The sequence below is a fragment of the Grampus griseus genome (assembly GCF_964374135.1).
Source record: "Grampus griseus genome assembly, chromosome: 16".
Classification (NCBI taxonomy): Eukaryota; Metazoa; Chordata; class Mammalia; order Artiodactyla; family Delphinidae; genus Grampus; species Grampus griseus.
The window spans coordinates 12,720,203-12,747,107 of NC_139010.1; the positions used below are offsets into that span (position 1 = coordinate 12,720,203).

The 26,905-nt window shown below is 40.5% G+C and overlaps 1 protein-coding gene across 2 annotated transcripts in view; it reads left to right on the top strand.

Moving 5' to 3' along the window:
- Positions 1-13,804: 13,804 nt before the first annotated feature.
- Positions 13,805-26,905, top strand: part of BMS1 (BMS1 ribosome biogenesis factor) — a 46,162-nt gene continuing 33,061 nt past the window's right edge. The window contains exons 1-9 of one of the 2 annotated variants that reach the window (XM_082674285.1): positions 13,805-13,906; positions 15,794-16,003; positions 16,734-16,924; positions 17,927-18,006; positions 21,479-21,667; positions 22,304-22,446; positions 23,187-23,308; positions 23,620-23,813; positions 24,868-25,007. In XM_082674285.1, coding sequence (XP_082530411.1) covers positions 15,828-16,003; positions 16,734-16,924; positions 17,927-18,006; positions 21,479-21,667; positions 22,304-22,446; positions 23,187-23,308; positions 23,620-23,813; positions 24,868-25,007 — 1,235 coding nt within the window. In that variant the 5' untranslated portion in view covers positions 13,805-13,906; positions 15,794-15,827. Of the gene's footprint in view, positions 13,921-15,793; positions 16,004-16,733; positions 16,925-17,926; positions 18,007-21,478; positions 21,668-22,303; positions 22,447-23,186; positions 23,309-23,619; positions 23,814-24,867; positions 25,008-26,905 lie in introns of both variants that reach the window. The other variant, XM_082674284.1, reaches the window with a different exon arrangement.

Here is a 26,905-nt window from a genome sequence, read left to right on the forward strand (position 1 = left end):
GTTCCATGCCAGCAGAATGTTGTTTTTGTTTCACTGTCCACCTTTCCTCTGTATGATACAGGAGATAATGATCTAACCTAATTTATTTTCAGCTTTTTGACTATGACTGATAAATAAAATTGTAAGATACAGTTGGCCCTCCATACCCGAGGGTTCTACATCTATGCATTCAACCAACCACGAATTGAAAATATTTGAAAAATAAATTCTGGAAAGTTCCTCAAAGCAAAACTTGAATTTACTGCATGCCAGCACTGTTTACATACCATTTACATTGTGTTTACAACTATTTACATATTATTTGCATTGTATTGGGTATTATTTAATCTAGAGTTGTGTTTACAACTATTTACATATTATTTGCATTGTATTGGGTATTATTTAATCTAGAGTTGGTTTAAAGTACATGAGAAGGTATGCATAAATTATATGCAAGTAATACACCATTTTATATAAGGGATTTCAGCATCCATGAATTTTGGTATCTGATGTGGGTCCTGGAACCCTTTCAGGACATTTGGTCCTGTCCAAAACATCCATTGAGACATTTGGTCCCTGATCCATTAAATAATGCAAACATTTAACTTCATTAAAAATTTATGTAATTTTTGTTGTAATTCATGATGGATTTTGGATTTCACATTTATTCTTCCTCGTCGTGAAGTTTGGCAGGGTTACTCTTCAGTCGATGACCAACTGCTCCTGAGTATATATTGACCTGATTATTGGTTTCATGTTCGTTATATCTGCTAACAATTTTGGTTATATGAATTTGATTTTGTTAGTATCGTTGTGAAATTGGTGGCCCTCTTTGAATGTGACCACCAAGAACTGGGTGATAACTTATTCATTGCTTTGCTATTCATCCTTTAACACTTCAGTAAATCTCCAAATTGAAGGATGATGCACTACCATCAGCTTTGGAAATTTGTTATGCCAGCCTTTCACTGTGTTGTTTGTCCTCTGATCACCAGTTAGTACTGATGTATACACATTCCAAGTTTCTGGTGGAAATCTTGCAGTTTCTGGTTTTCTGCTTCTGCCATGCCTTCCATGAACATACAGTCTCTCTACATAATCCATTAGGTATCTAAATTTTCTTTTGCAGTCTCCACAGTGTACTCAAAAGTTTCATTTATAACTTCCATAGGCAAATGGAAGTTCAAACAACAGGGATGTACAGGTGTTACTGTACATTGTCATATACCCTGGCGTTAGATCCAAAGAAGACATTTTTTACCACAGTGATTGTGTAACAAGCATCCTTTTACTTATGCACTTGGTAGGGGTAATTGAATCTTACTGATATTTGCAATCTTGAAATTCATCATGCATGATGAAGGGTTAATGTTGAGGTTTCTTTCCCATGCAAATTCAAGTACTTTCTCATACATGTATATCTGTGTCTTCTCATCCTTTCATTGTCAGTGCATAAATCAGTGGCATAGTATAACCCAGTACTAGACTGTGCACAGTAAATAATTGAGTGACATGTGTTGGTGTCATCTTGAAGATGCCATCAGTGAATCTTGTTGTACTGGCACTGATATAGTGAATATTGTCATAAGTTGTGTAAATAAGAATTCTTTTTTCATCTTGAGCACCAGAATCGTGCATAAAAAATGGTTTGCCTCATCTGGTCACTTTACACTCCTCTGGAATTTCAGTTCCATGCAATGATGTTGGGTTTGGAGGTCAATGGGTTCTGGAGCTCCCACCATCTCCCCTTTGGAATATATTCAGGGTTTCATAAGCAGGTATGAGGAAACTGACATTGTTAATTCAGCATACTTCCTAACCAGCAACCCCAGATTTTTATAATCTTGTTCATACACGAACTGCATGTTCCTTGGGAGTGTCAGTAGCTTCCATCATATTCTCTGAAAAGTTGATAACTCAAGAATGCAGTTCAAATGAGACCTCCAGGAAGCTCTCAGATGTCCTAGACTATGCCCCCCAATCACCATTTCACTGGTTCAGTCTGCCTGGAGAGCAAGGTTAAAGAGTTGGAGCTGAGTGTCAGAGCTTCATTTGGAATTTTGTGATCAAATGTGTGGACTCAGCAATTGCTCCTATGACAACTTCAGTGGCCATGAAAAATCATGTAGATGGCTCCAAGAGAGGTTCAAGGGAATCCATCTGATCCTTCCTTGTCTTGTGATCTTTCTTAGCACAGAACAAGGAGCTTTCCCTCGTTGGCTCAATCAGAGCCCTTTTCCTCTGAAGTGAGGGATAAAGGACAAGATATCAGGTCTCTTTCTGCTTGAGGATAGGTAAGGACAATGATCTTTGTGTGGGCAGGATAGCTTTAACACCTAGAACTGTCTGAGGTTTTATTCAAATAAAAATCGCAAAGATTTGTTCCTTCAACTTAGGAGAGATGCTAGTAACATCTAGGCTGGTTTGATGAGTTACTATTGTAAAAGTTGCATGCGAAGAGTTAACAAATCAGAAGAGATACTCCTCAATCTGCCCTAGGTTAAATTTGTAAAGGTAAAGTGTTATTAATATAAATATTTCAGAAATTTTATACTTTATGGATATCTCTGGAGATTTGTCAGTGCCCTCTCTGTTGATAATATGTTTACAACCTTAGGAATAAAATTCTTATGAAGTAGTTACGTACAATTCTTCAACAGAGAAGTGTATTCTCATTCTGTTATTATTTGCTACAGATATAAATTAACCACAGCCACCAAGTGTCTGTCATCTGCAGGTAGTTTTTCATTCTGAGGCTTGCCTGAGCATGCTGCTATAAGCTCAACAGGTCAGAGTTTCTGTCTTCAGCAAAGGACAGTCATGGAGCCTCATGGTATAGTACTGTCCAAAGTACTTCAATGATGGATACTTCAAAGAATAGACTCCTGGTTACAGCTTCTGAGATAACATCACTTGGACAACTTTCCGACTTTACCAGTGGACTCGGGATTTCCAAGACTCTTCAGCCCAAAAGTAGATGGCTTCAGGAGAGCAGGCTAGTAACCCAAGACCCAGAGGAACAAGAATATATTACATTGGATCAAATGAATTGATGAGAAAAATTTTATTATTGCTGTTCATAGGAATATTTTATGTTTTAATTTTCTATTTCCTGTATGTTATGGGATGAATTGTGTTCCCCCAAAATTCATATATTGAAGTCCCAACACCCAGTACCCCAGACATGACAGTATTTGGACATAAGATCTTTAAAGATATGATTAAGTTAAAATGAGGTCTTTAGGGTGGCCTTAATGAATCTGACTGATGTCTTTATAAGAAGAGGAAATTTGGACACACAAAGAGACATTAGGAGCACACACAAACACACACACATGGGAAAGTCCACATGAGGACACAGCAAGAAGGTTGCCATCTGCAAGCCAAGGGAGAGAGGCCTCTTGAGAAACCAAACCTACTGACACCTTGATCTTGGACTTCTAGCCTTCAGAACGGTGAGAAAATACATTTCTGTTGTTTAAGCCACTCAGCCTTTGGTATTTTGTTACAGCAGCCTAGCAAAATAATTCACTGGATTTATGAGGAAACTTTTCTATTTATAATCCAAAACAATTTAGTAGACTCTGCTTTTGTAAACTGAAACTGAAACATTAAAACAGTCCAGTTCCCTGGACTGCCAGGGAAGTCCTGGGTATGATGTCATTTTTAAGGAACAAGGTCTATTTATGAAGCCAGTGCCTACAAAGCCCTCGAAGGAAAACTAGCCTGATAGTGTCTTACTGAATTCCAGCCTTACCTCGCAGTCAGAAAGATGATTTTCTGGAACGCCAGGAACATTCGCAGATTTAGAGGATTTTGAGAAAGAGCAATTCACCCAAATGTCTAGGTACCATAAATGTGATGAAATTTGGTGGAGTTTCTTGGGATGGGTTTCCTAGCTCCTGGGATACCAAATACTAGTGGCTTTAAAAAGTACTGCTAACTATCTCGGTAAGGCTAGATCTTTAGCATGTAACAAAAAGTTTCACATGGATTCAAGATTTAGAATTTAAAAACCTGTCAAAAGTATTTTAAAATATTAATAAAATGTTCTGTCGCTTTTGTAATTATTTACTGAGCGTCAACTATGTGCCAGATCCTGTTCTATGGTTTAGGCACAAAGTGAGCAAACGAGACAAAGTTCTAATCTGAACAGAGCTTGCATTCTTGTGGTGGAAGCAGCCAGTAAGCACAGAAGGTATTCAATATAGTAAAAAAGAGGATAAGGTTCTCCAGAGAATCAGAATCAGTAGGAGATATATATATATATACATGAAGCCCAAGGAAGTCACTTTTGAGCAAAATGTGTAACTCTTCAATGGTCCTTGGACATCTAATGAAATAAAAATTGAAACTTTGCAATGTGATGACACAGAAATCACTGGGGAATTTACTGAAGGTAATTTAGAGCCGTGGGTGTGAAATCAAAATTGTAGTGCATTGAAAAGTAAGGTAAAGTGAGAAAATGGAGACTGAAAATTGACAACACGTTTAAGAAGCATCTCTTTATGAGGGAAGAAAGAAAAAGTATGTGACTGCTGGATAATGTGAGGCCAAAGGAGAGAGGCCATTTAAAAAGCTTTTTATTATAGAAGTTTAAAAAAATATACACAAAAGTAGGGGGGATTGGATGATGCCCTTCACTTGGATCAACAAATGTCAACATTTTGATACACTTCTTTTATCTTTTTTTCTTTTATGTTTTCTTGTCAACTTTTAAAGCAAATCTCTGATACCATGTCATGTTACTCCTACATACTCCAGTATGGATCCTAAAAACTAGACATTTTCTTGTATAACACCACAGTGCTGTTATCAAACCCAATAACTTTAGTAATTCTTTAATGTTATTTAATGTCCAGTCTACACTCAGAATTCCTGATGGTCTCAAAAATATCTTTTTATAGTTGGTGTGTTCAAATCGGGATTCAAACGCAGTCCACACTATGCATTTGGTGGTTAGGTCTCTCAAGTCTTTTTTAAATTGAATGCTGTCTCCCACCCCTCTTTTTTATGCCATTGACTTGAAGAAAACAGGTCCATTGCCCTGTAATATATTGCTTGATTGTTGATTTGGCTGATTGCTTCCTGGTGGTGGCATTTGAAATTGTTCTCAAATCCCTTGTATTTCTTATAAGCAGGAAGTTAGAACTGAAGGCTTGACTAGATTCAGGTTCAGCTTTTGAGGGCCCGAATACTTGATAGGTGGTGCCGTATACGTTGTCATCATCATATGAGTAGACACTCGTATAATCTTTGACACTCACACTTATAGTGACCCTAAGATTGATCACTGGTTTTAGGTGATGACAGCTTGGTGGTTTTGTAAGGTTCCCCATCAAGTTTCTTCTAATCCTTATATCATCATTAATAATTATTGCATGAAACAATTGTTTCATGAGGGTCAAAAATGTATTTTTCTAATTAGATCATTTCCGTATTTATGGTTGGAGTTATTTAAAGGAAAATTGTCCATCATTAATCTCAGAGTAAAGGGTTGATTTTCTAGCTTTCTCCAATGCTGACCAATGAGGTTCTGTTTTTCTTCTGCTCCCTCTCCATCTATCTCCTGTGTATTATTTGAATTCTTGGACTTTTACATATTTAAAGGTTTTCAATCAATTGCAGTCTATTCTTCTATGCTTAAATGGTCCCATCTTTGGTCACTGGGAGTCCTTTCAAAATGACTCCTGTGTTCTTTTGACCCCACTGTCCTTTTGTTGAAATAAGGGTTACTGACAATAATAAGGCAACTACTGATCTGTTCTCCATCCTTAGAGTTTTGCCTTTTCTGCAATGTCATATTTTGGGGGCTGACTGCTTTCACTTAGCAAAAGGCATTTAAAATTCATTCATATTGTTGTGTGATTCCCTTTCAATACTGAATAATATTGCAATGTCTGGATGTATCATACTTATACATTCACCTGTTGAAGGACATCTTGGTTGCTTCACTTTTGGGTTATTATGAATACGTTTTTGCATGGAGATAAATTTCTAGTAAGTTGGCCAAATACCTAGGAGCATGATTGCCATATTGTGTGGTAAGAGTGTATTTAGCTTTGTAAGAAATAGCCAAACTGTCTTCCAAAGGGGCTGCACCATTTTGCATTTCCACCAGCAATGAATGAGCATTCCTGTTGCTCCACGGCCTCACCACCATTTGGTCTTGTAGATTTTTAAAAAAATTTAGTCATTCTAATATGCGTGTAGTATTATCTCATCGTTGTGGTAGACTTACTTTGAAAATCGTTTGGCAGTATCACGTGAGCTCCTCTGATCTGGCAATTTCACATATGTACCAAGAGACATTGTTTATAAGAGCAAAACCCAAAGCTAGTAGCAACCCAAACATATAGTAGACAGAAGAATGAATAAATTTATAATATTATATTCATATAATAGAATACTATGTAGCAGTCTAAAAATATTTAACTTAATACATAATTTATGGAAGTGTACATAGCAATAAAACTATAATGAATATGGTATTCATAATGATAAAATTATTAATAAGGGTTGCTTTTTCCAGGATCTCATTGAGGAGGGCACATAGGGAGCTTTAAGATTATTGGTTATATTATTTTCCTTAAGTTGGGTAATGTGTATGCCTGTGTTTCATTCTTTGTATCAAATATGTATTTTTTACATTGCATTTTTTTTATACTGGTGGCCAGGGGCATTGCACTATTTCATAATGCAAAGAAATAAGTACTTGATAGGCAAAAATATTAATTCTATTTACCCTAAATGCTTGCAGTCTTTGCTCATGTGTCTTTTTCTCATATGTAAACCTCTTCCTTATCTTCTTCAACCATGTTAACCCCGTTTTTTTTTTTTTTTTTTGGGCTGCGGCATGTGGGATCTTGGTTCCCTGACCAGGGATCGAACCCATGCACCCTGCATTGGGAGTGCAGAGTCTTAACCACTGGACTGCCAGGGAAGTCCCTATGTTAACCCATTTTTTAAAATTAATTAATTAATTAATTTTTATTTTTGGCTGTGTTGGGTCTTTGTTGCTGCGCGGGGGCTTTCCCTAGTTGCGGCGAGTGGGGCTACTCTTCGTTGCAGTGCTTGGGCTTCTCATTGTGGTGGCTTCTCGTTGCAGAGCAGGGGCTCTAGGTATGCAGGCTTCAGTAGTTGTGGCATGCAGGCTCAGTAGTTGTGGCTCGTGGGCTCTAGAGCGCAGGCTCAGCAGTTGTGGTGCACAGGCTTAGTTGCTTTGTGGCATGTGGGATCTTCCTGGACCAGGGCTCGAACCCGTGTCCCCTGCATTGGCAGGCGGATTCTTAACTACTGCGCCTCCAGGGAAGTCCCTGTTAACCCATTTTTTTTTTTTAACCCATTTTTGATGAATCTTCTGAAAAATGCCCTGACAGCTCTAGCCCATGCTGTTCTTTCCCTTACCTGAAATCCAATAGCTTTGCCATTTGTGATAGTCAATTTTATGTGTCAACTTGAGTAGGTCACAGTACCCATATAATTCATCAAACACCAGTTCTGATGTTGCTCTGCAGGGTTTTTTTTTTTTTTTTTGAGATGAGATGAACATTTAAATAAGTAGACTTTGTTAACCAGATTACGTTCCATAATGTGGGTGGGCCTCATCCAATCAGTTGAAGGCCTTAAGAGAGGGAATTCTGTCTCTAGAGACTCAGGCTGCAACATTAATTCTTCCCTAGGTCTCAGACTGGTGGCTTACCCTGCACATTTCAGACTTGCCATTCCCACAATCATGTGTGCCAGTCCCTTAAAATAGATCTCTCTCTCTCTCTCTCTACATACACACACACCCCTATTCTGTTTCTCTGGAGAACTCTAACATGTCACTTACTGTATATCCATTTTTGAGATAACATATTAAAATCATCTGGAAGTGCCTGTCAAATTGTAGGTACTTATAAGCATTCATGTTTTTTCTCCGACTTCTGCTTTCTATCTTTATTGTTTAACAGGTTCATGTTTTGTTTTCCTGTATTAGTTATTTATTGCTGTGTAACAAATTACCCCAAAACTTAGTGGCTTACAGCAACACTTTTATCTCACAGTTTCTGTGGGTCAGGATCTGGGCACAGCTTAGATGGGTCCCTCTGGCCTAGGGTCTCTGACAGACCACAGTCTTGGCTGTTATCATCTCAAAGGTCAACTGGGGAAAGATAAGCTTCAAGGCTCACTCACCATGGTTGTTGGCAGGATTCAGGTCTGTGCAGGCTCTTAGCCTGAGGGCCTCAGTCCCTCACTTGAGAGGAACACTTGGAGGCTGTCCTCAGCCTGCTTCATGAAAGTGTGCAATCTGAGATGGCAGGAGAGAGTATACCCACAGGAAGGAAGTCACAGTCATTTATAACTTAACCACGGAAGTGACATCCAATCACTTTTGTTAGATTCCATTCATTAGAAGCGAGTCAGTAGGTCCAGCTTCGAACTCCAGGGTGAATTCAAAGGTGTGAATACTAGCGGGTGGGGGTCATTGGGATCATGTCAGAAGATGCCACCACATTTTCATTTAAATCCATTTATTATTCAACAAACAGGTATTATATATGCCAGGCACTGTTCTAGCCACTTGTACCAGTGAATAAAACATACAAAATTCCCTGCCTTTAGCAGAGAGAGATAGTTAATTACATGTTTGTATGTTTCAAGGTGATAAATGCTATAAAAATTAGGTCAGGATAAGAGCACTGGGGGTGAGGGTAGGAAGTCAGAAAAGGCTTCAGAGAGCGGGGACAGTTGAGCAAAAGCTTAAAGGAGATGAAGGAACTGGCTACATGAATATCTGAAGGAAGAGAAACCAATGCAGAGGCTCAAAGGCAGGAACATGCCTGCATCTTCAAGGAAGAGCAAGGAGGCCAGTGGCACTGAAGTCCAGTGAGCAAAGGAGAGTGTAATAGGAAATGAGGTCTGAGAAGATGGGACCGAAGTCTGCAGAGCTGGGAGGTTATTGTAAGGATTTTGACTTTTTCCTGAAGTGAAATAGATGCCGTTGAAGGGCTTTGAGCAGATGAATGACATGATCTTACTTGTTTTATAAACTTGAAAATTAAATATAATATACACTCAGAAAGCACACAAAGCACAAGTGTACAGCCCAATAAATATTTACAAAGTAAACATACCCATCAGTTAGCACCAGATGAGGAAAGAGAACGTCACTGGCATTCGAGAAGCTGTCCCCAGGATCCAACCTAGTCATACATCCCCTCCTCTACAAAAGTAAATTATCTTGACTTCTATTGCCTCGTTTCAAATTTTATATAAATGGAGTCATACAACATATTCTCTTGTGTCTTCTTTTGCTAAGTATCATCTGTGTTGTTGCTCAAGGCAGCTTATTTTCATCGTTACGTATTATTCCATTGTATGAACATACTGTAGTTTGTTCCTGCTTCTATTGATGGACTTTTGGGGTTTTCCAAGTTTGGACAATGCTATGAACATTCTTGTACATGTCTTTCAGTATATATTTCTGTCGCTGGCTTGTGGAGTAGGTGTATGCTCAGTAATAATAGATATGTCAAACCATCTTCCAAGGTGTTTATACCAGTTTAAATTGCGACTGATGCCTTACGTTTTTACAGGATCACTCTGGCTGCTGCATTGTGAAGTGACTGTGCAAGGGTAAGGGTGGTTGGAGGAGGACTAAGAGGTCGTGCAGTAACCCATGTGTGGTAAGATGGGGCTCAGCCCAGAGCAGGAGTACTGGAGATGGTGATACGTGGTTGGATACTGGTTATATTTTAAAGGTAGGATCAACAGCAATTTCCTGACAGGTTAGATATGGAGGATAGAAAAAGAGAGGAGGCCAGGATGTGTCCACGGTGTTTGGCCTAATCATGTTTATGGACAGAACTGTCATCACCTGAGATAAAAGCTGGGCAGCCGGTTAGAGAGAAGATCATTAGTTCCATTAGGGCCTGTTACGTTTGAGATGTCTATTTGACATCCAGCTGGATTGTCAGGGAGGTGGCTGGAGTTCAGGAGAGAGGTCTGAGTCATTGATACAAATTTGGGAGTCGTTGGCAAATGATATATTGATCAGGGTCCAATCGGGAAAAAGAAACCACACTGTAATTTGAACAGGCAAAGTTTATGTTAAGAATTATTACAGGATGGTATTTTACAATTCAACAGTTACAGGCTAGGACTTCTGTGGAAGTATCTCTTTCTCATTTCCCTTCTTCCTCAACCCTCTCCTTTCCTTTCCTCTTTGAAATTTAACCTGGTGGATGTGGACTTATTGCTGCTGAGAGCCATCTTGATACCAAATGAAGCCTAAATACAGAATCCATGATAAAGGAAAACATAACCGCAAATGGAGAGATGTGCCATTATGTGTGCCCTCGAATCAGGCTTTTCTTGAAGTAATTTATACTCTTGGGCCTGTCAGCTCTATTAACCAATACATCCTCCATTTGCCCAATCCAGTTTGGATTCTATTTTCTAATACTACAGGAAGAGTTATAATACAGATGCTTAGTTTTCAGTGTGTTTGCAGTATTTTCTTGAGAAATATTAGTTTCTCATTTCTCCTGTATTAGCCTTGGTGTCAAACTACCTGGTTTAAGTCTTGATCCTGACACTGTTAAGAAATCACCAGCTACTAAAGCTCTCTTTGCCTCATTTTCCTTAGTAATAAATTGACAGTAAAAATATACCTTACTGACAGTGGTTTTGTGACGAATAAATGAAATGTATGATGAAATGTAAAATGCTTACTAAGGTGTCTTTCACATGCTAAATAAATGTTAGCTATTTTTACTGTTTAACAATTAAATAGTGGTTGTTATTATTTTCCATTGCTGAGAGATATTTGATTTATTCTGCAATGTGTTTTGCTACAAATTTTTAGCCTTTAATTTCCCAATTACTGAATTATAAGGCTTGTAGTGTGTTCCAGAATAAATCATCCATATCACTATTGCTGAAGTGTGTGTAAACATAATCTCTTCCTATAACTTATTTTGTACATGTCATTGGTGACATATCATAGCCTATAAAATTCTCTTATTTAAGAAACTTATAACAAATGATAAAAGGAGAATATAAAATTACTCAATTAACTGTGCAAAAAACCCCAAGAATTATTAACTACAACAGGGAATTAGAGCAATGAGAAATGGACTTAGTAAGAAGTAAAGAGAACTCTAAAGCCTATAAGAACAGCAGATGTGAGGAGCAGCCGCTACCCTAGGGTGGAGGTGGAGGGCCCAGGAAGAGGTCCCTCCCCCAGCCCCATACTTGCCCCCCAACCGCTGAGATCCAGACCTCATTGGAGGGGTGTGGCCATGGCCTACCAGTGTCAGGGGAGTCCTTGTGGTGCTGCACCACTGGAACTTGTTGGAAATCCCTCTTTCGGTGCTGGGGAAAGGGGCGGTGTCTTGGGAGAGTCACGCCACGACAGAACTGCTGGGAAGTTGGGATGGGGGAATGGGGGGCTGCTGGCCACCACATACCGGAGGAGCTGGCCCTGGAGAAGTACCCACCTTCAGAAGCCCAGCCAGGAAGCACAGCAGAACCAGGAAGAAAGACTGCTTCCTCCTGCAAAGTCTCTCCATCACCCTCTATTGACAAAACCTAACATCATACCAGTGTCAAAGTAAATATAAAGGGCCTAACTCCATTTTTGCAGAGTGGGTAATGAAGGATGAATCTGTAGCACAGTTACAGTCAATCAGTGACTGATACAGATGGCATATAAAACTAAAAGACAGAGTGAAATCACCAAGGGAATAAGTATAGACACAGAAGAAGACCAAAGGCTGAGCCCTGTGGGCTGTCACTTTAATAGGTCAGGCAGGAGTGGGAGAACCAGCAAAGGCCACCGTGGAGGAGCAGCCAGGGTGGTAGGTGGTATTCTGGGAGCAAAGTGAATCAAAGAATAGGAGGAGAGGAACCAGAAAACATATTGACAGTTCTTTTGTGAAATTTTGCCTCAAAGGGGAGCAGGGGAAAGGTGCAGTAACAGAGGAAATGGGGTCAAGTGGAGTTCGTTTGTTTTGAAGATGAGAGAAATAAGTATGTGCTGTGTGATGGGAATAGTCCAATAAAGACTGATGATGCTGGGGAGAGAACAGATGGGCTGGAGTGACGCTCTGGAGTAGTAGGGGATGATGGGATCCAGCACTCAAGTACAGAATTCCTTTAGGTGGACACAGGGCTAGTTCATCTACAGTAACAGGCAGGCAGCAGAGAGGGACACAGCTGCATGTGGTGGAAGTCTTTGGTGGCGGGAGTCTCCACTTCCATTTTCTCAGTGAAGTAGAAAGCAAGGAAGGGGGAGGTGGTGAGAAGGATTGAAGAGGGAAGAGGAGGTGTGAAATACACATTTAGACGAATGGCATAGACCAGGCAAAGTTAGAATTATTAAAGTGAGGGTAGTCAGCATGGTTCTGGGTTTTCCTCCAGCCATGCACTGCTGTAGTATGGAGTAGATGGGCAACTGGCTTTATCCAGGGCTCTCAATTTACCAAGCAGGTATGATGAGGCGACAGGGAGGTGAGGGAGTTGAGGATGCAAGACACTGCTGATAATGATTGACCATGGAGTTTAAGCTAGGTTACTAGGGAGGGAGAAGTCATAAGGGAATAAGGTAGTACGATGTGGTTTGGAGGTGCGGGTAGGGTTACGAAGTCTTGATTTCAGGGCATTAGAGGGAGTAACCTGTAAAGAAAGCAGGTGGTGGTTATAGTGGGATGCTTCCAGGGTTCCATTCCTTGAACGGGACAAAGTCTAGGGTGTGTGATCACAGGGAGAGTGAGAGTCTGAGGTAAGAAAGAGGATAGGAGTGGGATTCATGGAGCCAAGAGGTTGTTAGAAGGATTACGTACCTGTACACTGAAATCTCCAAGAAGTGAGGGGAACAGTGTTGCAGGGTGGCACAAAATTATAAGCTCTTCACAGATGAGAGAAGTGTGTGCCCTATACAGTAGCCTCCCAAGCACAGCACAGAATGTGTAGTGTAGGCAGAGTGAATACCTGTGGGATGCTGAGGGAGAGAACAGGTCCGCTGTGGAAAGGCATGAAGCATAGATGAGCCTAGTTTTGTGAGGTAGAAGAACTGAGCCTCGGGTGCTTTGGTGGGATCATATTGAAGAGAAAGCCTCCAAGACAAGAGGGAGATTCAAACTCTGAAAATGTACCTAGCTTTGTAGGCACTAGGGCATTCCAGCTCACCCGAGAGGTGGGAATGGGCAGAGCCCTGGGAAGGCAAAGCTGTGCTTCAAGAAAACGGCAAGACGGGCATCCCCCAGGGAAAGCTCTTTTTCCTGCAACAGAGAAAGGCCAAAGCATTTCGTGCTGGGTCAGAGTCTGTCCCTGCCCTAAGAGGCTGTTGGTCCCAGCAAAAGAGGGTCCTAGCACTAAAGACGTCCGAGAAATCTCCAGCCCTGTCATCTTTAAGGATGAGCAAGCGGACCAACCATTGAGACTCCCAGCCGAGTGCTATTCCATTGGGCCAGTCGGAGGACGCAGTGCCTGGGGCTTCAGGAGTGGGCCGGCGCAGTGACTCCGGGATGACCAGGATAAATGTGTTATTTCTGGCTTTTGTCCCGAACCGGGGAGCTGGTACCATGCCGCACCGTCACCACTGCCTCCGGGTGAACTCGGTCGTGCGCTGCACCCGGGGCTCGGAGACTCAGGGTATCACCAGTGCAGGGCGGACACTGGGCAGCGAAGCGGCGCCCCGCGGCGCGGCAGCGGCGGCGGGGCGGGGCTCCAGGTGGAGAGCACCGCGCAGAGTTTGCCTGCGTCCGCCCTCAGCCAATCACGAGCCGTCCTTCGGTCTTCCCCTGAAAGTCGTCCCTCCGCAGTTCTCTTTCTTTGGCCTCCTTGTTTCCCGCCGGCGTGTAGAGTCCTCGGGTACGTTGCATTTCCGTTTCCGGCGCTGTCTGTGCGGGCCTGAGGAGGAGCGGCAGTTGCGTTCCCGGTAACGGTCGCGTGGTGGGTTAGGCGGCGGCGGTGGGGTCTTCGGGGCTGGGACTCCGGGAGGGTCGCGAGTCGCGCGCGTGGTAAGGTCCTCGCTCGGTTCTCCCGGACAGTCTGCCCCGGGCAGCGCCTCGTGGCCCGGGCAGACATATTTGGTACCGGCCGGAGAAGTGCTGAATGAATTCACGCAGAGAGCCGGGACCGGGAGGGGAGGTGACAGGGAGAGGTGAGAGGTCGTTTCCTACCGGGGTAATCCTAGCAGGTGACTTAAACCGGAGCCAGATCTGTGGACTCCAAATTGTGCTTTTCCCACCCCTATACCCCGAAAAAAGGAGGAAGGCATCAGTACAAGTCGGAACCCAAATATAGTGGAGAAGAGAAATAATGTCTCTGGAATTCTACAGCTGTTTAGTGAAAGCGTTCCTAGAACCCAGCTCTCCTGACTCCCGGCTAGGATTTTTTGACATTATGCTGGTATATGTGGACTTTCTGTTTCCTCTGGTGTGTGTCCGTGGGAAACCTCTGGCTGACCTCCAGCGGTTGTGCAGACTTCTGATGCGGCCCTTATAGCATGGTACAGAAGACATGGGTTTATATTTCTTCCACTAGTTCAGATCGCAGCTGTAGCCGTCTCCATGCACAATGCCTAGTGCATTATAGGCCGATGCAAATATATATCGAACTGAAATGAATTCAGTACCTTAATTGAATGAAGTGACCCCCCCCCACCCCACCCCTTCTTTTTTTCAAGCAAGCGCAGCAGATTGTATGCGACCCAATTTTCTAAAGAACTCTCTAATCCAGTGGTTTCCCACTTATGGGCCATAAATTCCTGGGCCTCTCAGAAATCATTGTACGGGTTTCTACAAATCCATGTGGTGTCCAGGCATCATCCAGAGTCAGTCAGATCTCACGCACGGAGATACTGCTGTTTTTTAAAGGCATATAGATGAGTATTAGAACTTGAAAATTTTACATATTCAACAGTTGTAAAAGTAATACTGCTATTATGTTGGAGGGTTGTTAAAATGATTTAGTTTTTCAGAATAAAATATCTTAAAAATAGTGTAAGTTTGGAGGCCACTTCATTAGTCCAGTTGATATTTAGGGCTGAGTTAGTATGGTAACCACTAGTCACATATGGCTATTTAAATTTAGAGTTGAATTAATTAAAATTAAATAAAATTTAAAATTCAGTTTCTCAGTTTCACTAGGTACATTTTAAGTTCTCAGTAGCTACATGTGGCTGGTGACTACTGTGCTGAAAAATATAGAATATTTTCATCATTGCAGAAACGGACAGTGCTAATGTAGACATTTAGGACAAATAAAAAGTAACTTAAGCAGAGGTAACTAATTTATAGCATAATAGAGATAAGTGAAATTGGTGATAATTATTTTATTTTATTTGTCTTTGGCTGCGTTGGGTCTTCGTCGCTGCGCCCGGGCTTTCTTTAGTTGCAGTGAGCGAGGGCTGCTCTTCGTTGCGGTGCACGGGCTTCTCGTTGCGGTGGCTTCTCTTGTTGCGGACCACGGGCTCTAGGCATGCCGGCTTCAGTAGTTGCGGCACAAGGGCTCAGTAGTTGTGGCTCGCGAGCTCTAGAGCTCAGGTTCAGTAGTTGTGGCACACGGGCTTAGCTGCTCTGCGGCGCGTGGGATCTTCCCAGATCAGGGCTTGAACCCGTGTCCCCTGCATTGGCAGGCGGATTCTTAACCACTGCGCCACCAGGGAAGTGCCAAAAGTCGGGATAATATTAAGCAGTTTCCACACCTGTTGGATAAACAAATATATATCTCTTCGTAAAGAAGTAAATGAAATTTACTGTTTTTCTCTGGGTGTTTTCTGGATTGTAAAATGCTTCCCCTGCCCCCACCCAACTCACCGTAGGTTGGAGTTAGTTGTGGATTGGTAAAAAGCTACTATGGAGACTAAGGACCAGAAGAAACATAGAAAGAAAAACAGTGGGCCCAAAGCTGAAAAGAAGAAGAAACGTCGTCTGCACGATCTCCAAATTGGAGATGAGGAAGATGCCCGGAAGCGAAACCCCAAAGCATTTGCAGTCCAGTCTGCTGTGCGGATGGCGAGGTCCTTTCACAGGTATGTTTAGCTGGAGTCTAGTGGTTCTTCCAATTATTCTTTTTAACTAGTAGGAGCCTCTCCAGAGGTTTGGATTCATGAGTCTGTTCCAACTCTGAAGGACATGGAGGTGCAAGTCATATTTCTTTTACTGAAATGTGAGAAGTCTTTGCTGTGGATGTCACTTTGCCTCCAGCATCTGCACACTGATTGGGTTCTTTTGTCCAAGAGAAAAAGAGTTTTTCTTTATAGAATTTGTTTTGTTTGTAAACTTTAAACAATCTCTATGGTAACAGGTGTGCTTGTGTTATTTTCTGGATATGTTTCATATAATTGGAGTATGTAGTATTAAACAGCTTTATTTAATGGGTCCTTATTATATGTACTTTAAAGGCAGTGTACTTTAAACATTATTGAATTAACTTCTCCTAGTAGGAGAGCCAAATTTAACCCAATAGCCTCTCCTTTTATTTATTATGGTACACTGCCTCCACGTTTGCCTCTTGTTTTCTTTTTAAACTATTAAAGTCAACTAATAAGGCAATCAGATTTAAGGTGTATATAGTTTTCAGCTCTGCTATTGTGTTGTATGTATTTACTGAAGTGGTTATTTGGATTGGCGCCAGAAGTTAACAAGCTAATTGTATTCACATATTGTCTGTTCTGCTCTCTTTAAAGTTTGTGTTTCTAGGGATGATGCCTTTTATATTTTGAAAGTGAATTTACTTTTTTTTTTTTTTAAAACAAATAGGACTCAGGATTTGAAGACAAAAAAGCATCACATTCCAGTGGTTGATCGAACTCCACTAGAGCCCCCACCAATAGTGGTAGTGGTGATGGGGCCTCCAAAAGTTGGAAAGAGCACTTTGATCCAGTGCCTCATTCGGAACTTTACCAGGCAGAAGCTGACAGAGATCAGAGGCCCTGTGACAATCGTGTCAGGTAGGAGGTGCTGTCACAGACTGACATGGCAGGTGTTGTCATCTGTGGGACATGCATGTCTTTGTTTAACATTTTCTTCACTGGTAAATGGTAAAGTAATATTGTCACTCCATGTTACTCCTCTTGTACTTTTATTAAGGTGGCTGTAGCTTCAGAAAAGGATAGATTCCCAGAGATAATAATGGTGTAGATGTATACCTATTGTAACTGTTGTATGGATTTGCCAGCTGTGCTCCTCTGAAAGACTTGGCAGGCCTGGGCAGGCTGGCTTGGTTATGGTGAGCACCTTCATTTAACAGATAATGAGTACCTACTATGTACCAGGTGCACCTGTTTGCCCTCCTGAAGCCACGTTCTTGTGGAAGTGAGGGAGTTTTTCCTTTCTTTTTCCTGTGAGAACTTGTCTGCTCTGGGAAATGGTGATGTTTCTAAAGTCTGAGGGAGGATGAAACAAGTTCCCAGATGGCAGTGGTAGAATCTGAAATCTCTTCTCATAGTAATAATATAGTTGGATTGAGGCTTTTCTTTTTCTTTAAGGCATTCCCATCATTTTGACTGATTTGTTTTTAGCTTAATTTGAAATAATGATTGCTCCATGAACATTCTGTTGCATTAGGTTTGAGGGTTTTTTCGCTGTAGTGAGAACAGGGGAAGCTTTGATAGAGATAGAAGCTTTGGCCCACTGCTGAACAGTAGGATCACAGCCATCATGAAGCCTACTTGTCTGCCCATTCCAGTTGGAATTTTACCTATTTGAGCACTTGATTCCTATGGGTAGGCTTTTGATATTATTTTAAAATTAGAGAACCTAACAAGAAAACTAATTTACTTTATTTGATATTTACTTTATTTGATCAGTTTTCTCCTATAAAAATGAACTTCTGGCATACTCTTGTGAATGTACAAGGTGCTTTACTAGATGCAATTAAAAATAATAATTAGAGTTAACAGATTTTTTTCCAAGGCTTTGTAAAAGTAAAATTTTCATCTTTTCACTTATAGGTAAAAAGCGCAGACTCACCATTATTGAATGTGGATGTGACATTAACATGATGATTGATCTGGCTAAAGTAGCGGATTTGGTAAGTCATTGGGGGCAGCATGGGTTTCTGATGGGGATTTACAGCAATGTGATAAGTTATTTATCCCAAGTTGAAGGGAAGAAAGATTTAAGATTATTAAAAAAATGATGAGTATCATCAGGGATACAAAAGATGTGTTTGAATTGATGATGACAATAATTGTTATAGTAAAAATAGAATGTGCATAATGAAATGTATTCTGAAATCTAAAAGTAGACCGTAGGTCAGAGAAAACCTTTAATGAATGTAGCTAATAAAAGCTCATTAAGATATGCATACATACATACAAGTTTATAATAGTACCATTTCTTGGACCCTTACTAGGCACTGTGCTAACAGCTTTCTACAAATTTAGCTCATCTAATCCCCCAGTATGCCTTAGAGGTAAGTAGGTGTTATCTCTAGTTTACGTATGATGAAGTCGAGGCTCCCAGAATTTAAGCAATTTTTCTGAGGATGAGAATTCTGCTCTTGATGGTGCCAGAAACTCTGTTCTTAATGATTATGATAAAATATGGATCTTTTTACCATATTGGGTAAAAAATCTCATGGATTACCCTTGAGAAGTTGTCAGAGTTTATAATAGAAAATCTGTACTGCACTCAGCATCTGGAAATTGTACAGCCTTGATTGCATTTACAGAAATGTTAATGTCTGTTAATTACCTTTAAAACTAGCAAAAATAGGGCTTCTCTGGTGGCGCAGTGGTTGAGAGTCCGCCTGCCGATGCGGGGGACACGGGTTCGTGCCCCGGTCCGGGAAGATCCCACATGCCGCGGAGCGGCTGGGCCTGTGGGCCATGGCCGCTGAGCCTGCGCGTCCGGAGCCTGTGCTCCGCAACGGGAGAGGCCACAGCAGTGAGAGGCCTGCGTACCGCAAAAAAAAAAAAAAAAAAAAAAAAAAGCCAAAAAGGAAAAAAAAATTAAACCATATTGATTAGGAAGTGCGGGGTAACGGATACCTCGTTGGTTTTTTTTTTATTTATTTAACACCTCTGAAGAGCTGTTTGGGACAATGAGCTACAGATTTTACCCTTTGACTCAGGAAGTCTCCTAAAACTAAAAGAAAAAGTAATTTAATATAGATGTTACAGTTGTACCATCTTAATATCAGAAAATAAGTACCATTCAAATTTTGAATATGTAATGCTGCCATTAATAAAAATAAGTGTGTTATTGCCAACACAAAATAGTATAAACTTATTAAATCTTGTGTACTTGAAATGATTGAAATAGTTCAGCATGTCATTAGTTTCTCTTTTATGTAACATATATTGTATACTAATCTTAAAAGCATACACATATTAAGAAAGATGCCTTTCATATACATCTTTTTAAGATTTAAAAAGGAACACATGCATTTGGTAAGATACTCAAACTGTGCTACGGGGTATGCACGATGCATGATTTTGCTTTCCTTGCTCTGACCCCTAGTCTCTCAGCCCCCCTCAGCAGTATTTTCCAGATACGTATATAAATACACATATAACCCTTTTAAAGCACACACTGTTTATCATACACAGTGTTCTGTGCTTTGCTTTCTTTCACTTAGTATGTCTTGGAGGTATAAAATAAGCACTAAGTTCAACCTCATTATTTTTAAGTATTCTGTTGTATGTACCATTATTTACTTAGCCTAGCTTAATTTTTTTTTGTTTTTTTTATTTTCATTTTATTTATATTTGGCTGCAATGGGTCTTTGTTGCTGTGTGCGGGCTTTCCCTAGTTGCAGCGAGCGGGGGCTACTCTTGGTTGCGGTGTGCGGGCCTCTCATTGCAGTGGCTACTCCTGTTGCGGAGCATGAGCTCCAGGTGCGTGGGCTCTAGGCGCTTGGGCTCTAGAGCGCATGCCCAGTAGTTGTGGCGCACGGGCCCAGTTGCTCCACGGCATGTGGGGTTTTCCCGGACCAGGGCTTGAACCCATGTCCCCTGCGTTGGCAGGCAGATTCTTAACCACTGCACCACCAGGGAAGCCCAGCCTAGCTTAATGTTGATTGCTCTGTTCTGGGTTATAAAGCTTCTGAAGTCACAGCGAAGGCACACAGTACATGGATTCGCGCTTGTGTGTGTGTGCGTGTACACATGTATGAACATTGGAGGAGTAATAGAGGCTTTACTTATCTTTAGTCGACAAAGATTGTCAGCTCAGGGACTGTTTGCCACCCACCTGTTCTGACTCTACAACCGATTGCTTGCAACTTGTCATGCCATGGTATCAAATGGGGTGTAGGAATACTCCACAGCCAGCCCACACAGCTATGCTTCCTCTCAATGCTCAGTGGTCCACCTTCATGTATTTTGTGGTTTAGGATAATGAATGTTCTCTAGTTTAATCAAAGATTAAGTTTTTCTGTTCTTTTTTTCCAATTATTTTTAGTTAGCTACAGAAAGATGAGGACAGAGATGTCTTAAGTCGCTAGGAATCAACTATGAAATTGTTTTGCATGTTTGAAGAGTATAAATTTTAAAAATTGGTCTTATGTACTTATATTTTCTTACAGATTACCATCCATGACTATCCTTTGACTCAGTTCTGAACTGGTAGACTTTTTTAGTTTCTGAGCAATTGCATGTTACCAATTAACTTCTAAGGTAGAGCTTTCTTACTACATACTTCCCAGTGGAAAACTTTTTTTCCCCTGAGGAGACTGAAACAAAGATGTTTGGCTTTCTTCGTGTTTTTGATGTTTTTCATTGATTACCACTTCCTCCCATTCTTTTGGATATCAGAGATCTGTTATTTGGTTTCCTTGTTAGAGATCTGTTATTTGGCTTAAGAACACCTGACAAAAAACTTTATTTCTTGGGCTTCCCTGGTGGTGTAGTGGTTGGGGGTCCGCCTGCCGATGCGGGGGACGTGGGTTCGTGCCCCGGTCCGGGAAGATCCCACATGCCACGGAGTGGCTGGGCCCGTGAGCCATGGCCGCTGAGCCTGCACGTCCGGAGCCTGTGCTCTGCAACGGGAGAGGCCACAACAGTGAGAGGCCCGTGTACCACAAAAAACAAACAAACAAACAAATTTTATTTCTTGAAGTGAGGACTTTTCAGGTAAGGGCCAAATTAGATCTGGCCCTTTCTAAGTTATTTCTCATATATGCACATTCTTGAAACATGGTTGAGACTGTGTCAAGGTTGCCTTTTAGAGCAAGTCAAAGGATAGTGTTTTCTCTATCATGGTGATTCCCTAAATAATCATTTAATTTAGTCTAGAGCAGGAGTTGGTGAACTTTTTCTATAAAGGGCCAGATAGTAGATATTTTAGGCTTTGTAGGTCCCAGTTTCTATTACAATCACTGAACTGTGGTTGTAGCACAGATGTAGGTGTAGACAACATGTAAATAAGTTAACCTGGCTGTGTTCCAATAGAACTTTAGTTATAAAACAAGTGATGGGCCAGATTTGGCTCATGAGCCATAGTTTGGTGATGGTCTATTTTGGGTAGCCTCCTTGAGAAATTGTGTCTTCTGTTTTTAGGTTCTGATGCTTATAGATGCCAGCTTTGGGTTTGAAATGGAAACGTTCGAGTTCCTAAACATCTGTCAAGTACATGGCTTTCCTAAAATTATGGGCGTTCTCACTCACCTAGATTCCTTTAAGTATAATAAGCAACTGAAGAAGACAAAGAAGCGACTAAAACACAGGTTCTGGACAGAAGTCTACCCGGTAGGAAGCGAATTAGTTATTGAATACTAACACTCTAATCCTTTAAAAATAGAATGAGTGGGAGAGATTAACAAACATCTTTACAGGATCACCTCCTTAGTTTCCTTATTATATCTGTTCATAGTCCCTAGAATATTTCCTTGAGATAGTCTTTATTCTGGACCTCTTGATGTGTCTCATTTGTCTCTGCATCCCCCAGGACCAGGCAGTGTCTGGCTCTAAGTATTTTGGATTTGTGATTTAATAGAATTTGTCCAAAGTTTTTCCTTGTTACAGGACCAGGAACTATAGCGCACACATACTGCCACTCCTTCCTCTCCCCCATACTACTGTGTTGTGTCCCATCGGTCATAAAATATTTTCTGTGCCCAGGAGCCTCACTGTTGCTTATGTATCCATACTCCAGATAGATGCCACTGCTTGACTTGAAACTAAATATATTTGCAGTTCTGTTTATACAAAGCCCTAAAAAGATGAGTCCTGAAAGAAGCCAGAGAAGTTCTGGAAGCATTGGCATAGTGGGTCACTAGAAGTCTCCCTTTCTTAGGATTGCTTCTTATTTAAAGGCCTTTATTTTGGTGCAGTGTTGACAAGAATTTCATTGAAATTTAATTTTTTGTTTTTCTTAATATTTAGGGTGCCAAGCTATTTTACCTTTCTGGAATGGTACACGGAGAATATCAAAACCAAGAAATTCACAATCTGGGCCGTTTTATAACAGTTATGAAGTTTAGGCCTCTTACATGGCAGACTTCTCACCCTTATATCCTGGCAGACAGGTAAAAAGTGAATGCAAACTTTTTCTTCCTGACCCATATGTTTCAAAGCTAAAAAGTTTGGAAAAGAACAATAATAGAGCTTATTTTGTCTTATTATTGAATAGTGATGAGAGAACTATACTTGATGGAAAATATCTACTTTTTTTGTATCATTACTTAAAGATGCTGTGGCTTCAGGAGTAAAGTATGAAATGTTTAGAAAAATGTGAGGATTCTGAAGCATTTAAGGCTACAGGATGTGGGCCCCATCCTGCTTTTTTATCCTTAATTTTCAGTGATGCTGCCTTTGGACCGTGGTGCTCCAGTCACTCAGATGTGCCCTGTGCTTTCCTTCCTTTATGCTTTTTTCATATATTTTGTCAGCCTGGAAAACCCTTTCTCCACCTGCCAAAATCCAAGCCACACTAAAAAATCCAGGTCAAAGCTTAATCTTCTTCCATAAATGATTTTTCTGGATATGTTCTCTACTTTTCCTCAACTCCAGGCCCATGTTGTTTCCCATTTTTGGTGTCTTGCTTGTGGAATGTGCATCCTGTAGAGCCTGAGAGAGATGCAGTCATGTGTTTTTCCCTTTGCCCCTGGTAGATGGTGAACTCTGCTCCCTGATTTCTGTATTTTCTGTACTTTTCTAAACAATATGTGTAGTGGATTACTGAATGTGATAAATCACTGAAATGTGAAGAGAGGTACAAGAACTATGACATTTATTTCTGCCATATAATTGGGTTTTATTTTTCTAGGATGGAAGATTTGACAAACCCAGAAGATATTCGAACAAATATCAAGTGTGATCGAAAGGTGTCTCTTTATGGTTATCTAAGAGGAGGACACTTGAAAAATAAAAGCCAAATTCACATACCAGGTATCCTTTTGTTGTAAAATATACTATATTTGTAAAACTCTTGGGATGACTTCATTTCTCAGGAAAACTGAAAAATGGCCGAACAAGATAGAGCCATCTTCCTGGAGGTTTTAAGAGTTAACTCAGCTCTGCATTGGCCACCCAAGGTGTTGAGTTGACCAAATTTCCTCTGCTCTGATGTTGTTTAGCTAAAGAGATACAGTGCTAGTGTCAAACCATGCCCTTGTTGTGGTTGAAGCCTTCCGACTGTGGGCCATTTCTGCCACCAGTGACTTGTCAGCTGAAGCTATCTTCCTGTGTCTGCCTTCCAGGTGTAGGAGATTTTGCTGTGAGTGACGTCAGTTTCCTCCCAGACCCCTGTGCCCTTCCTGAACAGCAAAAGAAGCGCTGTTTAAATGAGAAGGAGAAGTTGGTGTATGCACCTTTCTCTGGAGTTGGTGGTGTGCTGTATGACAAAGATGCGGTCTATGTCGACCTTGGGGGCAGCCATGGCTTCCAGGAATCGGTGAGAGGGAAGTCACGGGAAGTTATGTAGTCACCTTTTATTTACTGAAGCTTTTTGTCTTTAGTCACATTTATGATAAAGGCCACAGTGCATATTGTAAATGTTCAATATACTTAAATTGCACCAAGCAGAAAGTAAAAGTCACATCCTCCATACTTTCCTGCTGCCGAGACACACAGGGGATCCCATGTCCCCAATGTGAGCTTTGGAAGCAGTTTGGTGCCTGTACTTCCCATTTCTCATCATATAAAATCAATATGTTTTCTAGCTCTCTTTGGTCATTCTCTTTTTTTTTTCTGTTTTTCTCTAAACATATACATATTTATTTAGATTATATATCTAAATTATTATATATTATTTGCAGATACCATATATATGGTATTTGTGTGTGTGTTAGAAATAGTATTTGTTATATGGGATCCAACTGTAAATGCTTTTGCAACTTTTTGAGGGCACCTAAGAATATGTGAATCTGTTTTTCCCCTGTTAGTATTCATAGAACTGCTTCAGTTTTTTCATAGCTGTGTAGTATTTCATCGTATAGATAAACTTTGTTTACTGAACCAATCCTTGGAGGGCTATGGGGCTCAGTCCCAGTTTCCCCTGGTTTGAGCAAGTACTATAGTGAGTGCCTTCGCATATGCAGCTTTGCCCACTGGGAGGGGTCTTTTTATGCAGTAAATTCCTTGAAGTGCAATTTTTGTATCAAAGGTAACAGATTTTTAAAAAATATAGACTCCAGATTTTTATTTCTTTGACTGTTCTGAAATGGGATTTTTCTGTAAATGCTTTCTGTAGTATTGGCAACACAGTATTTAGGTTATCAGACTGTATACTCCATGCACTTTGGAAAAGTTTAATGAGGACAGAGATCAATTTTAGGCCTTGTAAGAATTCTTCTTTTTCTTCGTCTTTTTTTTTTTTTTTTGAGGCAGTAAGAAAGGTTCTCAGGAACTGTGTTTAAGGTAATTTTGAGAAACTGATTGAAACCAGTGTATTTTTCTTCAGAATCCTTGTGCATTCCTCACTTTCCCTTTCTTGGTGACCTTGACAGGAGGAGGTGAGGCCCACCCATGAACTGGTCCAGAGTCTCATTTCCACCCATTCCACTATTGATGCCAAGATGGCTTCAAGTAGAGTGACACTGTTTTCTGATTCCAAACCACTGGTGTCAGAGGATATAGATAATCAAGGGTAAGTGTGCTGTTTTTGTGTTCTTAAAAAAAAAATTATATTACATAAGGTTATATCATACATCATTCTGCCATCATAAAACGTTTTGGTGGGATTCATTCCAGGTGGTTTGGTTTTGCTTTTTGCTTTGTACATGCTTGTATTTCTGAGGGCTCTTTACTTATGTGACATTACATGGAAGTATTTTCTTGAAATCATATGAAGGATTCAGTTTTTTAACAAACTCAGAATATTCCTTAAATTTCACAAAACCTTTTCCATAGGTTGCTTTTGTTTCTTAGGAGTCCTGAGGCCACTTGGCTTTATTTTAACGGCCAAAATAACAAGCAGAGTCAGGGAGCTTTTTCAGGTTGCTGTCCAGAAGCCACATACCTTGTCTCTAAAATTTTTACTTAGATTGTGTTGCAATATCTCCTGTGGCTTAATTTCCACTAATATAGGGCTTATGTGAATTATTATCAGTCTGGGTTGGGAATTTGTATATTTATACATAGTGGATATTTTGGTTTTATTGTAGTGGTTTATGACTGCCAATAAAAATTAGTCTGAAAATGATTGAGATCATCTAATGTATCATTTATTATAAGTATGTACAAAAGCAGGAAAAATTTTTTGGAAAAAAATCGTCTGCTGCCCTCTAACTAGCAGATGGTATAGCATGGTAATTAAGTGCAGTGGGCCTACTAGTTTGAGGAAATCAATTAATTTCCTAATATCTCACAGGAGTTGTGATGATTAAACACAATAGTGCACATAAGCTACTTATCATGGTGCCTGACAGTTAAGAAGTATCACTAAAATATCCCTGTTATTATGATCATTATTATTAGCTCTTTTCATTTTTGAGCATTCCTGTAATTATCCTGTGTACATGGATACTCTAACATAGTTACAGTTATAATACAGGTAAAATTTTTATATCTATATTGTGAACATTTCCTTTTTCTATATAGTTTCTTATATATAGTCATCATTTTGTTATTATTGATGTGTTTAAACTTATCCATTCTCTTTTAGTACAATTTTTAGTATTTTTCTAATTGTTTTTTTTACAGTTTTATATAATACTGTTACATTAAATAGCTTGATAGTTTTTTATTTCATCCCATATTTTTGGCATCTTGATGATTTTTCTTTATCAAGCATTGCATTGGTGATTTCAAAATGGGAATATTCTTAGTCAGTTATTCCTTCTCCATTCGTTAGCTGGCATTCTTTTTTTTTTTTTTTTTTTTGCAGTATGCGGGCCTCTCACTGTTGTGGCCTCTCCCGTTGCGGAGCACAGGCTCCGGACGCGCAGGCTCAGCGGCCATGGCTCACGGGCCCAGCCGCTCCGCGGCATGTGGGATCCTTCCGGACCGGGGCACGAACCCGTGTCCCCTGCATCGGCAGGTGGACTCTCAACCACTGCGCCACCAGGGAAGCCCTGGCATTCTTTAACAAAGAGCTTTCACCCCTTTATTTTAGTATCACTGTTGACGAATGGAGTTTTAAAAAAATATTTGTTATTATCCCATTGCTATCACTAGTCTTTGTGATGCTTATATTGTCCCTTCAGTCTGTCTTCTGTGTCCTTTTGGTGTGTCTCTGTTAGTGCTTGAGCACTTTTTGCTTTCTGACAGCAGGATGTTCCAGGCTTATTTTGTACTTTCCCTGCCTTGGACCTGCAGTCAGCCATTTCTCTAAGGATCATCTGTTTCAAGCTTGGAACTAATGGGTCTTCTAAAAGATCTATTAAGCACTCACTTCCCTTTTGAGCAGTTTCTTTCTAAAATTAGACGTTTTTAAATAAAGGTTATCTCTTTATTTTCTCTATAAGTTCTTTTGTAGAGTGGTATTATGGAAATATGCATGAGTTTGCTTATTAACTATTCCAGTATTCATCACATCATTCCTTT